We start from the raw sequence: 14,926 nt of genomic DNA, 5'->3' as shown, positions 1-14,926 counted from the left end.
AGATTTGTTGTGCTCCAAAATCGTCTCGTCCTTGACGTCATACTGGCCGATAGGGGCGGAGCTTGTAGAGTCATCGGATCTAGTTGCTGCATTTTCATTCCTAATAACGCACCGTCTGTTTATTCAGCTATAACCAGACTTCATAAAATAGCCCATCAGTTACACCAGAATCCAGGCACCTGGACATGGTCCGGTAGGCTCTGGAGTATAATATCTGCCTGGGGATGGAAAGTATTGTCATTCCTGGGTATAGCAGTAATGATCATATTCAGTTGCTGTCTTTGTTTACAATGTGGCCCTGCGATTTGCGGCTTGTGCGCTACATCTTGTATTCCTAGTCCTAAGTCCCGTTCCAAGACAATCCGAGACGAGCAAATGATGCTCTATGAACAGATAGATGGAATCATGAATATTGATGTTTCCTGAAGGAAACGTAGGGCACAAGGAGGGAATGAGGAAAATTGAATTTTGCCTTGTCATGTGTGCCTACGTGTTCCCCATCCTATGTTATATGTGCATGATCGATATGCATATATGTCCCCCTATGATCGATTAAAGACGCAATTATAGTTGTGTCCAATGTTAGTATGCCAGTTCCAGGTCCCCGTGAAAGCAACGAGTATTAGGCCTATCTTGCCAACGATTTACATTATGCACGTTAATTCCCCGTTACTAGGCCTCAAAGGGCCTGAACACCAGATTCAAGCTCCGGTCTCCTGAAACCATTCCGAGGAGCGATGCAGCCCCCTCCCGCATCCCTGACCCTTCGCTTACTTTCTGCCGCGCAGCGCGGTGCCCGGCCTGGCTCTGCCTGCCTGTCTGCCAAGAATATGTTATGCCTCTAGTTATCAGTTCAGCTTTCCGTCTTCACATTCCTAAGCTAGCGAACCGCATAAACATCTCCAGCTATAGTCTAGTCTTTCTGTCTCCATGCAAGTGAATTACTGAATTAATATCCATAGAAGATTCATAGCACACGCAATACACGAAGAATATATGCATGTACCAGTCTTAGTGTCAAGTAGCCTTTGCCTGATAACTTTTAGATTCTATCAACATATTCTCCAAACACCAGATACCAGATATGATATAGGTACATGTCGTCCTGACATCGCAGACTTTAGTCTCCTCTTCTAGCACAGAAGTCATAGCCCCCAGTTCTCCCTAGTTACACGTCATGGCCCGTTTGCACGCACCAGTAGGTTAAAGGTTCCAAGCTGCCCAGGTAGCCCCCTCTATGTATCCACCCATTTATGACACTTCTGTGACGTTCTCATCACATGTCTACGTGCACGCCCTGTGCACGCCTTCTTTGTACGCCCATTTGTTCTTATCTTACGTTTGTCACTTGTTATGCCTACTGTATGTAATGCAATTATAATGTTTTACTATATATACCATGTACTGTTAATGAGACGTTGCAGCTGCCAGTCCATGCCATTCTATTTCAGGCTGTTCCGATCCTGTCCCTTCCCTTGTGCCTGATTAAAGCCTGTTAGACTCAGATTCCTCGGATCCTGCCTCTTATTTATTGAGCTATCTGTTTTATTTAATGTATTCAAAAATAGTACAGGTAATTAATTATTTATTTACCACAGATAGATGAGAGAATGTATCCCTAAAGAGAACATTCAAAACAGCATTTCAAGTGGTGATCAATAAGAATGTGCCATAACTCAAAAAGACTCGAGATAAATAATTTAGAAAACATTATGCTCATTAAAAATATTAAAGCATAATACAAAAGCCAGAAATATGTCAATCAAGATGAATTATAATTCAGTCGTAAGCAAATAGCTAAAAAATCATTCAAAATAGAAACAAATAGGCAAAATCTGGGACATAGTCCAGCATATGCTGCAATTCAATAAAAAATCGGACACCATCCCTAGAGGCTTAGAGAAAGGGCAAACAGAGCCTCTAAATCATGGATTTTTGTTGTAAAATTCTCCACAGAAAGCAATGGAAATCTCAGTCAGCATAGGGTGATCGAATGTAACAACACAACATTGAATCATAATGCAACATTATGAAAACGTCATATCATGTAATGCCCCCATCCTAGCACTATCCTCCAAACCGTATAATGAGTCTTCCTCTGATCTAATGAAATTGGATGTGTTAGCAAAAATCTAGTTACATAAACAAAGCAGCCTTATGAGTAACTAAGAAAAATGAGTGAACAGGAAGAGGCTTTGAAAAGCAACAATCTAACTAAAGTCATGTCATCACAAAGCATTTGCGCATATTATACTGCGTTTTGTGTCAATGAAAAATAAAAACAAAGTTGTTTATTTCTAAATCTAAAATGGAGTTGAGGCTTAGTCCAAGAAAACACAGTTCTATACATCACAGCATTGTTGATTAAATTGCTAAATGGTCATGTTACTAAGCACATATTATTTAAACAAAACAAAACACTAACAAATCCCCCTTCTGATGATTATAATCTTCACCAACATACCACTAGTACATTTAGAACATGGTCTCCATCACTTCCTGTTTCTTGTATCTTGTTTCGTCAAGCGCCATGATATCATCATCGGCTCGTGCTTCAATATCTTTCAGTTCATATTTTTGGCGTGTTTCCACCTATTTGCAGATTTCGCAGGCATCTTCTTTTCAACTCCAAAATTGAGTCCCCTTTTTCAAAACATCGCTTCAGTAATTTTAAATAAGACCACAATAATTATTGGTGACATTACCATGCAAAACACATTCCCACCTGCATTGTCAAACCACTTACCAGACATTGCAAATCCGTTTCTAATCCCACTAAATCAAGATCCAAGTGATTCCCTTAAACTCTCTTCGAGAGCCTTCACCTCACGTGAAACATTAGTGGTATTACCTATATATTAATTAATTTGCTTAGTATTCTTTGGGATGAAGGTGCAGCACTGGTAAACCTTCAATACTAGGCAGACTCGGCCTTCTTTTGTGAGCAAAATGTCTAAAGTTAGACGATTCTGCATGGTCATAGTATGCATAACCATTAACTCATCATTAATAAGACTTAAAGCTCCAGCAGTGTTAAAAACAAGACAATCTACAAACAGACAACTCCCTTATTTTCACATAATTGAAAGCACACCAACAGACGTAATCATAGAAACAAGCACATCTAACACAAATTGTCTGAAACTATGTTTTGCATTTTTCAAACCAACGGCAGCAGTCATGACTCATTTCATTTACTTGATAACACCTGAGGGACTTCCAAAGTAAGATAGCAGCTTCCTAATCAACTACGTGGTAGGTTAAAATAGGCAGTCTTACCACAAACATAATAAATTCTTCTCAATATATTGTCTTTACTTATCATAAAACACATAACTTTTTGCAGTACTCACTCTCTTGTAATAGTTCAATTGAACTACTACTCTGAGACTGAGATAGAGATCTCTGTTGTACTATTCTACATTTCTCTTCAGCCTTTATTTGCAATTTAATCTCTCTTGTATCTTTCCAATTTCTCAAAATTTCCATCCTTCTTTCATTATATTCTTTAACGAACTCACACGTTTCTTCACTCATTTTTAACCTTGTTAGCATTTTAGTTGGGTTGTGTAATGGGTTTCAAATGGTTAGAAAAAGTCTCACAGTTCTCTATGCAGCTAGGGAAAGAAACCTATTCTCACATGTTAAGGAAATACACCTAGAATCAGATCTTGACATTTTTCTTATCAGGGACAGATGGTTAGATATTGGCAAATCTTAGAACATAAATTCCACGTGCATAAATTCAGTGCTTTACTTGTAAAATATACTTCATTGTGCCTGCCTATATCTCGAACATTGCACAGAGATTTACCCTGAATTAATGTTGAAAAAATTGGAGAGGCACAAACTTGTTGCTGAACGCATTGTGCTCCTATCAAGGATTTGAAAAGTCTGGTCCTCGATATGCATGTTTAATGAAAATAAGATGAAAGTAAAATAAATGTTTCAGTACAAATTGTTATATACTGATCAGTTCACAGATCAAGAGAAAGCTGTGAACGCTACTCTGGAAATGGTACATCACAGCGGTAGCTGCAGCAAAAAGGGTATTCTCCTTAAATGGAAACACACTACACACATCTTCTTGAGAAAAGGTGGCAAAGTACATATTAAGCAGATTGAGGAGAGACATACTGTTTTCTGCCCATTTCAATAATTTTGCACTGATAAATGTAGCAAGTTTTTTGGTGCTGAAATCAGTCAGGAAAAATGCAAAGTGTGATATTTACGGCACTAGTCAGAATTCCCATCTTTGCACAAATTCCTGTTTGTACGAGATTCCAAGCCAGACAAGGATGGCACCAAAGAGCTCAGAACTTGATCTCATCGCCTATGATATTTTCATACTAACAGACGGCACCTATGGATATCCACACACACCTTATCAAGAACTACCCCACAATGTTTGCCATTAAAATTTGAAAAAAGGGCCAGATGTTGGAAGGCTTTTTACATTTTTAACGAGTCCACAACTTTTATAAAGTTGGAAACATCAGAAACAAAAACATTTTAATGACTGTGAGGTGGTGTCCGGGCACATTTCTTATGTCTTCTGTCTTCTGTCTTATGCACTTATAGAATAGTGACTGTTTAGGTGTGTTTCATCAGCAATCACCTTGCTTGGCGGCATATCGACCATGAACAACACCTGACTAACCTTCCTCTGTGAAAGAACCAGTGAGAACCTAAGTAGGATCCCTGCTGCATTACTATTGACCAATAAGATAATGGATGGGCAGCCAAGGTGACCTTCCATACGAACTAAAGTGAGTGTATGAGTCTAAGACGAGGATGCACAGCAACCCTTTTGACCCTTCAATCTGTACATAAAACCTGGGTCTAAAATAGAAATTAATAAATCTCATTCAAGAACCTTGTCCTCCAAATGGGGAGACTGCGTGGAGGCAGCTCTCCAAAGAGATGCGCAACGTGGCCTTAGAGCAGCGGAACATGCTCAAGCCTAGCGCACCATAGTGCAAGATTTCCCCCAAATTGATAGAATGGGTAGGATACCCGCCTCCTCAGAGAGTGAGGAGGATAGTGAGAACGAATTGGGATCCCCGTTGGGTAAAGCTAGATCCCTACCCACCCTCCATAGTACTGTGTGGCGCAGCAGCCAAGGCAACTGACTCCGGAACCCGGGGGCTCACGGTTCGATCCTTGGTGCCGGTGGCAGATCAGCCCAGAACCATGTGACTCTCGGCAATAGCTCGCTTAATCTTACCGAGGGCCCCCAGTAATTGTTCGTGCTTTACAAATACTGGACATTTACATTTACATTTTACCCTGATACCTGTTATACCACACCCGCCCATGCACTGATATCTCCAAAGCCATTTACCCCTCCTTGATGTAACGACCACTGGCTCTTTGGGCAGCCCTCCACCTGGACTCAACTGGGTTTGGTGTGATTTTAAGTGGTTTATGTTTTATCCCTGATTGAGACATTATTTGTACTACGCTGAGGAGATTAGCTAATGTTCACGTGCCCCAGGGACTGGAACCACCCCAGCACCATCTATATTATCGAAGCTATTATTACAATATTTTTGCAATGACTGATGGGCTACATTGCCCATCCACCTGCTGCTGGTACTCCTGGAAGTCATAATGAAGAATGGAACGGGGCGGATGATTGAGAAGGGATGTAATTGTAACACTTACTATTGAGAAAGTGCAAAACAATAAAGTTACGTTATAAAGAAAAGAACCTTGCCCTCCAAACCTCAATTTGTAGCAGCATAAAGAAATTCCTTTGCATGAGGCTATGATATAGGCCGTATGGCCTATTACTAGCTTGGTATCACGTTATATATTACCTTAAAGATAACATATTCCCTTTGCAGGAATTTAAATTAGTTTTGTAAAAGGGGTGTGCACTATTAACTAACCTTGTGTTAGATGGTTATATGTCTTTACAACGAATTCCGTTGCAACGCATGCCTTTACCACTCATGCGTTACAACGGAATTCGTTTTCTATGCATAACCTTTACCACTAATATTCCTTTACCACGCATAGATTAACAACGTTTTTCGTTGTTAATTTATGCATGGTGAGGGCATATTCTTGTTAAAGGTTACATCTCTCCCATGACACCAACAAAAATTAGCAGCGAGTCAAATCCAATTATGTACCCAACAAACAAAGAATGGGACAAGCTATCAATGTGAACGAGTTCCCATCAGTCCTCCATCGAGACCGCCCTTCATCATCTGGGATCTCTTATTCCTTTCAAGGTTGGAAAACCACAAGAGACTGGCAGATTTGGTAACCAAGTCAAGGGTGTCTCAAGAAAAGTGCCTCAGATGTGAACTAGGTGTGTCTAGTGAGGAACTGAATAGCAGTGCTAAAAAGTGAAAGGTGGTAAAGTGAAAAAAGAGAAAAAGCTCTAAAATTAGGTAGTGATAGGGGAAAACAACTTTTAATATGCACCCTCTCACTCCCAAATCAATAAAAACAGTGCAAATAGTAGTGTAACAAATGACTACTAACAAAGGTATTAGGTCGACATGTTTCTGCAGTCATTGGAGCCTATGGGTCTCCTGCTGCTTCCTCAGGACCATTAGTGCTACTGCTATATGTTAAAAAGGTATCACCTGATACATGCAAATGTACTCGTCCTCCCAATTTTAAGTCCAAGAGATCAGCCAGGAGAGCAAATAAATGGATACATAAAAAAGGGCGATAAAAAAGGACAGTCAATATTAGTAACACTATGCCTTGACTGTACTGTTATCTTCTGAATTAACCACAAGGCGTTTGTAAAATATCGACTGGTGCAGGGCAATCACAATTTGTCACATATAATTAACTTAAATTTCACTCACCCATTTGTTGGGAAGGAACAGCCCCACCTCACCTGGCACCAGCTCAGGTAGTGGGTGCACCGCACTACAGTAAAACGGAAAGGATTTATATTAGATAGGAATTGTATGCCTAGTATTCCACATTTCACTGGTCTCTCACACGCCGCATCCGGCGCCACACTCTCTCATTAGTTCGATCGGAATCATTGGAAACACAGCGTGTAGGGTAAAAAATCGCTGGCTCCACTGTCAGAAATGACAACACTCATCCCGACTCGATATCCCTGTCTATAACAGGCTCAAACGGCAGATCTCACGCGTCCATCACCGGAAAACCATTCAAACGGGCTGCATAAGATAGCCAGCGAAGCACTGCTTTTGACCCTCTATGGACGTTGGCCTCTTACCTCTCCGTCGGTACACCGGTCGTCCCTCTGAGGCCATTTCGTGGGGAGGTACCGACCCGGTGTACCGGCGGTGGATAAATACGTTTGTTACTTCCGTATAGGGCGTGGGTATGCACGACGTGATGACGTCGTGACGCATAGCGACAGTCGGGAGATGTAGTTACCGTTTGTAGTTCCCGTTTTTCCAGACCGAGATTCGGGTCGAATCCCCGTATAGCGTGAAAGACAGGGAAATATTTTAAAATCAGAAAAGTGTTATCTCTGATGTTCAAATTATAATACTGGTGATTCAAAACAAAAATAGTTGCATACGTATGCACGACTTGATGATGTCATGACGCATAGCAGCAATCGGGAGATGTAGTTCCCGTTTGTAGTTCCTGTTCACGCAGCGGGAGACTCGGTTCGAATCCCCATATGGCACAATAGTAAGGGCAATGTTTTAAAATCACAAAAGGTGTTATCTGTTGTTCAAATTGTCATGCTGATGATTCAAACCAAAATAGTTGGATTCCAAAAGACAGAGACGCACATAAATTTAAGCGCCAACCTGAAATGTAGAACTGTGTGGTGGGTCCTCAGAGTGACATCCAGGGAATATCTTCATTCAACCCTGATTTGTCTGTTTTAAGTCTAAAAACCCATTTTTGTTCACATTTAAAAAGAAACTTGGAAATGTCAGTGATTGTTGGTGGAATCCATGTTTGATCAAGTACTGTCCAGAACAAATCGGAGGGTTGATGCCCTACTTCAAGGAAGTGGTTGGTTAGTTTTGTCGCTTGTCTGCAACATCTTTTATGCTCAGAGATTCTCAACTTAATTTTTCTCGTTGTCACCCCTACATAGTTCATCTTGCAGGGACATGTAATTAAGTAAATAAGATTCGAACTGTTACAGTTCGTAAACCTTCTGAGTTGCCACGGTCGGTCCGTGCCTATGTCAATAGTAAGTGTTTTAGTCGTTTGGGGACAAGCAGCACAGTTGCCACATGGATGATGTCCCATAACTGCAGGCAAGTCCCATAGCGTACCGACTGCTCGTGGGATTCCTGTCTTAGGTCTGGTATGTACCAGCTGATCCTTCAAATGTTGCCCTCTTTTGAATGCAAACAAAGGAAGGGGCAAAGTATCTGTGCCCATATTTAGAATCTTCCAATGTTTCTTTACAATTTTTTTAATTTTGTTGGAATACGTGCAGTATGTATTTACACAGGTAATTCTATCCTGTTTAGGTTTTGGAGGTGCCAATTCCAAAAGACCCTCTCTGTTATTATTAGAGGCCCTTTTCTTGGCGTGTCGAATCTGGTGTTTCGGATATTTCTTTGCCAACAGATTTTTTTCAAGGACTTTCGAATGTTCATGGAAAGCAGGTTTTGTTGAACAATTCCTCTGAATACGGAGGAATTGCCCAAAGGGCAAATTATCCCTGAGGGCTTTTGGATGGAAACTTTCATAGTTTAGCAAGGAATTCCTTGCCATTGGCTTGCGGTATAACTCCGATTGTAATCCCCCTCCAGATGGTGAGATCAGTAGATCTAGGAAAGACAGTCGATGTTTATCGAATTCCATAGTGAACTTAAGAAAACGATTCCTATCATTTAGCCACACATGAAATTGATAGAGTTCATCGGCGGTGCCCCGCCACACCACCAGGATGTCGTCTATGTATCTTTTCAACACGCGCAGACACCGAAGGTGGGGATTGGTGTCTGCGAGTATGTGGGTCTGCTCAAATTTATGAACATACAGGTTAGCGAGACTAGGAGCAAAAACACTGCCCATACTAGTCCCGCTGACCTGCAGATAGATCGACTCCTCAAACTGGAAAAAATTGTCAGTCATGGCCAAGGTGGCCATGGTCATGATAAGTCTGACAGGCGTGATAGAGTTTAGGTCTCTATTGGTAAGCAATTCTTCAATCACCTCCAGCGTCTCTGTTTGTGGGATAGAAGTGTAGAGACTTTCCACATCAAATGACACTAAGAGATCCAAATCCTCATTAAACTCAATATCAGGGAGGATCCTCTAGACATCCTTTGTGTCCTTCAGGAAGGTAGGCATCTCCTTCACAATTGGTTGCAAGAAAAAATCTACGAAGGTAGATAAAGGTTCAAGCAATGAACCAATGCCTGATATAATTGGTCTACCAGGTGGGGGCCGTTGGGTCTTGTGTACTTTTGGTAATATGTAAAAGTACGGCATTTTGGGGTTCGCAGTGCAAAGATATTGAGATTCCTTTTGGGTGATCCATCCCTCTGCTAGTGCTTCCTCCACTATATGGCCGATAACCGTAGTGAGTCTATCTGTTGGGTCATCATTCAATTTACAATAAGCCCTGGTGTCATTTAATTGGCGCAGGCATTCGTCTCGATAGGAGTCCGAATCCATCAGTACAATCGCCCGCCCTTATTGGCCGGTTTGACTATCAAGGATTCCATATTGGCCAAAGTCCTCACTGCCTCTTGTTCTTTTTTTGACAGATTGACAAAGTGGTTACATGGTTGTTGATACAGCTGTCTCAGGTCGTGATCTACCACCTCCTCAAAGGTCAAAACTTTGGCTGGTAGCCCGACAGTAGTTGGATTAAAGGTAGATGGTCTCTTCAGTCCAGTGTTCTCAGTGTCCTCCATTTGTTGGCAACCCTGTTTATTGGCAAATAGGTAATGGAGTCTAATTTTACGGAAGAATTTTCCCATTCCCGTTTGGACAAGAAAAGGATCACCTCTGTTGGTGGTTACAAAGCCTAGTCCTTTGTTAAGGACCGATTCCTCAGTATCAGTAAGGATATGTCTGCTGAGGTTTATCACGAGGCTGGCCCCGCTGATGTCCCCGCCTGGTCCTGTGGGATTTTCTTCCCGTTTCTCAAGTCCATAGTTACAGATGGTAGATTCCAACGGACTTGTCCTTGTTGTTGGGCTCTCCTTCGTCCTCTCGAGCGTCCTTGGCCCTGTCCTAAAAAAGACTGTTGGTTATATTCGGGGTATGCTTGTTGTGGTCCAAAAGGACCCAGTGGTGGAAAGGTTGGTGGACCCCAAGGTGTTGGTTGCCACCATGGCGGGATTTGAGGTTGACTGTAATAAGGATTATGGCCCCTCCAGTTTCTCCTATTACTACCCCTGCCTCTGGCACCACCCCTACTATTGCCTTGATTCGAGGAATCAGAGTCAGTGGATGTGTCATCAGAATTTGATGTTCCGTATGTTGATCCTCCTGTGCGACCATTTTTATTGAAGGGCACAGGTACATAGCTCTCACTTGTATATGGATATATCTTCTCAGCAGAGAACTTTGCCAAATCCTTCTTGAATTTTTCAAGTTTATTAAACAGGATAGAATCCCTGAATTCTTTACTGGTCTTGTTACCTTCCTCCTATCCCTTCCCGAACACTTTTCCTGACAGGGTAGTCCTGATTTGGCCCTCCAAAGTTTGAATTTCAATTAGTATCTCATCGGCTGTTTTTTTGGCGGTCTTGATGATTAACACCAGCCAATCCCGGGTGCATTTCCATGCTATAAGATACCAATCCGTACGGAAATCTTTGTCGTCAAGAAAAAGACGAGGGGCATTGGTTACAATTAATCCGCTCGGGGCACAATTACCCCTTAAATATTCTGCCATAGTGATGCCATGGACACAGACTCTGGCCTGGTTCTTTTTTAGTACTAGGATCTTAGTCCATCCATCATCACTTGTTGTCTGAGCGGACGGTAAAGTATCTAAAATGCTAGGATTGCTCTCATTACACGTCCCCAGCCTCTACTCCTTATAGATACCCCTGCCCTTAACCCTTAATTTTTTTTTAAATTACATTTCCTGTTACCTTTTTAACTCGTTTCCTCTCCATCTTCTTGGTTACGTCGGCCATACGTCGTAAAGAGAAAGCGAAAGTTTAATTCTGTTTCCTCTTTAACGATGCTGATTGCTTGATCTTCGGCACTTCAGGTTAGTTCTTTATTTTGGGGGGGACACCACCCCCCCCCCCCCCCGACCCCCCACCCCACTTTTTTAATCCCACGCTTTTTTAGTTTTTAGGGGGAGACCCCCCAAAACCCCTTTTTTTTTCATTTACCACACAAACCTTTACTACGTATTTCGTAGTAAAGGTATGCGTGGTAAAGCCTCTCGTTGTTACCATGCATGCGTTGTAAAGGTTTTCGTGGAAACGGCCGCATTGTAGTGGCCGTTTCCCGACGTTAGATACCATGGAGGGTATGGAGATCTCCATGGCACAATTAATATGAGAAATTTGCATCCCGCCCCAATCACAGCAACCTTATAAGAGCATCTTAAAAAGTTATGCTGCAAGCAAAGTTGAAGCGCAACACGTACTCTTGCTGAACCAAGTACTCTTGCTGAACAAAGTACTCTGCTTAAACAAGGTTTTCAGTGCTTCTAGACAAAGTCTAAATCTCCCGTCTTTCCTCGAAAAAGACATCACTGGAGTGCCGAAGATGGTCATTGAGAAATAGCATGTTTGCTGCATTTACAGTGGTTGCTCAGAGTGGATTCCTTGCTATATTAACAGATTGCCATCAACGATGTCTTTCTTTACCCAATTAAAGGTTTTATTCTGATGAGAAGAAGACACATGCTCTTGTTTTACACAGAGCTGACAGGTGCTCATTTGTGCAACTCTATATATAGCAGGTAACTTTAAGGATGCATGCAAGGAACAGTAAGTTGAGGGCACCTTTTACTATTATTTCACAGAGCACAGCAAGGGAACTTGAAAAAAGAGAAAAGAAAGTAAAAAGCGTGAAAGTAAGAGAGAAGAAATGCTCCATATTCACAAAGATATAGAGCACTTCTGCTCTGTGCATTGACTAGCGCCACCACAAGCACCCATGCAAAATAGTGCAAGGGTGTTTGCGTTACAGGCAGGATTGATTTTTGCAGGATGGTATACCTTCCTGCACAAAAACATTCTTTATAGGCATATTCCTCAGTCTATCCTTGCAGCAGAAAGCAGCACACCAGAAAGAGGTAGTAAAAAGGCGAAATAAAAATATTTCTCCTTCTTACACTTCTGTCGGGTAGGGGTGCCATTTTGGCGCAAACCCAGATTTACAAGTCTTTGTAAATATTGGTTTGCACCAAAATATAAGGTGGATGCATGAGAATGCCCATACTCCATTGATGTAACGCCTACCAAACGCAAAGCAGCACTTTGCATTGCTGTGCATGACTTTGTATTTACTAAACCATGCAAAATGGCTTTGTAAACACCAAAAAGGATTTTGCACTAAGTGGTTCTTCCCTGACACTAAATCATAGTAAATCTGGGCCAAGGGGTTTCCAATTTATAGACATTTTCTTACACGGCCAGTTCTAGAAGTCTTTCTGGTGAGAGAGAAGAGGCCAGTCGATTTCCATACATTTAATTGAATATCTAGTCCCAATTAAACTAATATATCAGGCATAAACCTGTACTCTTCTGAGTCCACAAGAGAAGTTTCAGAAAATTAATTCATAAGAGATGCATCATCACATCCATGATAACACTTCAAGCAAAGCAAAATAGACCCCCAAAGTCTTTGAGAATATAGCACACTAACAAGAATGTAAAGCTTGATGTATTTGATGCTGGTGCTTCTCTCATTTGGTGCCTTCTTCTGTTGCTTGCTTTCAGAAAGTGTGTTTATTATGTGAACAGACTGATTTAGTTAATGTTTGCATTATTAATGTTGTATTTCTTCCTAGGTACATGATTCTTACATTGAACTGGCTGATCTACTTCTAAAAACAGACCCGTTGGCCGCTGTGGATGTGTACTGCAAATTTCCACTCAAGCCGGTCCAAGAACAAACGTTTGATGATGCCTTTATCACTGGAGAAATTGTGCGTCTACTTATGAAGCATGAAAAGTATGATGATCCTCGGTTGCCTGCCAATATGATTGCAAATGGGAAAGTCCTGGGCCTAGGTAAGTACACAGACAAATGTAATGGTTTGCACAGAACATAAATTAGTGATTTGTATTTAAGAAGGGTCACAAGTTTTTAGTAAAAGTGAATGAGTAAACTTGTGTGGTACAACACCAAACGTAATCACCTTGGCACATTTCACCAAATCTGCTCGCCTACGAGGGAACTCCACATGGTAACGAGCACTGGCATAGCCAATAGGGTTTGGGACCTTATCATTTTTTAGCCAAGCAGCACATACATACATGGTATGGCCAATCGCAGAGTGGCACACACTTCCGTAGGCCAACACTGAGCAGTGTATAATTGGGGAGAAAAGGCGCCAAGATTGACTTGTATCCCATGTATTACAAGAGTTTGTTGCAAGATGATGATGATGATGCAAGAGGAATTGTGCCGGGGAAGGAGAAAGACCATATAAAGACAAGTTCCCATTAATATATATAGCTTGTTTAAATAAAAAAAAACATCTTGTACCTTGCCTTCCCTTAGTATAATCATAGCCTCAGACAGATGTTGCTAGGCATCTATAATTAATTAAAAAAAAAGAACATAATTGTAATTGTATTTATGTAGTGCTTACTACCCCTGATAAGGCATGAAAGTGCTTTTCACTGAGTAGCACGCTACTCAAAAACCCAAAAAGGATTAGTATTGAATTAGTATAGGGGAGTATGAGTTAATTTGAGTGGTGGACATGTGAGTCTGTTAGTTGGATGATCGAAAAGGATAATGGAGGGATCGAAGAGGGAACAGTCTAGAAAGTGTAGCTGAACTGAAACAGTATAGCACTGGTCAACCCAACGTGCCGGAGGGAAGATGGACGGGAGGAGTCCTGATCTGAAGTTGTAGAATAAGGTGTAGATGTGAGCCAAACATACAGATAATCACCCACAGTGCATTGCGCTTAGTCGTTTTAAAAGATAAAACTTTGAAATCGGACCACTAATCTACCCAAACCCTAATCTTCACATCTGGTAAAGAAATAACAGCCAAATCGAGAACTTTGCCTGATCAGCTCACATCTAGCCAATCGCACAAAGTACTAAACCAAACTCAGGTTTACTATTTGAAGAGCAAAAGCAAAATAAACTCTGTACAATCTATCCAGAATGGCACCCCAATTTTAAGTGAAATCCAAGTCCCAATCCTCTTTGCTTTTATAAGAGCCTTTCTTTAAGCCAATTACACCATACTCTTTTGCCACACTCTTTGACAAATTCCCAAAAATCAGCTCTGTATGATTCACTGAAATCTGTCACTAGTCTTATATTTTTGGGATTCATGAAGCACCGCATAAGCACCAAAGTGGAGTCGGACAGCCAAAAATCCTGAAACCAGTCCTAGGATGCTTGTTTCCGGTCCAGGGAGGACCTGGCCTGGCACTTCGGGCTGGACTGTTCCCATGGGGAGCTAGGTCAAGACTGATTTCCATATGGCTGGGTTTCAACTGGAATGGCATGGGGAGCACAACGTTGATGGATTTAAGCCCAGATCTCTGTACTGAGGTGAATGTTTGACATTGTTCAGCATTCTATCCATCTATTGTTCTTTTTGCGGAGAACAAAACAGAAGTATTCCACCTTTCACTGGACAGATGAACCATAAATAAGCCTAGGAATCCTCTACAGAATACCAGAGATCATTTTCAAAAACTGATAGGGCAATTTACCAAATATGGCATTCACGAATCTCTAGGATTTTTAAATATCATAACTGCGAACCCCCTCTGTCCTTCCATTTGCAAAATACATTTGCGCTCCCCACTGATACAGCTCAGGGG

At 41.5% G+C, this 14,926-nt stretch overlaps 1 protein-coding gene across 4 annotated transcripts in view; it reads left to right on the top strand.

Annotated features, from left to right (window-relative positions):
* LOC144761836 (uncharacterized) overlaps positions 1-14,926 on the top strand; it is a 538,733-nt gene that overhangs the window by 511,933 nt on the left and 11,874 nt on the right. For all 4 annotated transcript variants that reach the window (XM_078647062.1, XM_078647060.1, XM_078647063.1 and 1 more), the window contains one exon: positions 12,920-13,142. In XM_078647062.1, coding sequence (XP_078503188.1) covers positions 12,920-13,142 — 223 coding nt within the window. The remainder of the gene's footprint in view (positions 1-12,919; positions 13,143-14,926) is intronic.

This window comes from Lissotriton helveticus, chromosome 6 (assembly GCF_964261635.1).
Source record: "Lissotriton helveticus chromosome 6, aLisHel1.1, whole genome shotgun sequence".
Classification (NCBI taxonomy): Eukaryota; Metazoa; Chordata; class Amphibia; order Caudata; family Salamandridae; genus Lissotriton; species Lissotriton helveticus.
This window is presented reverse-complemented; position numbering and strand designations above follow the sequence as displayed.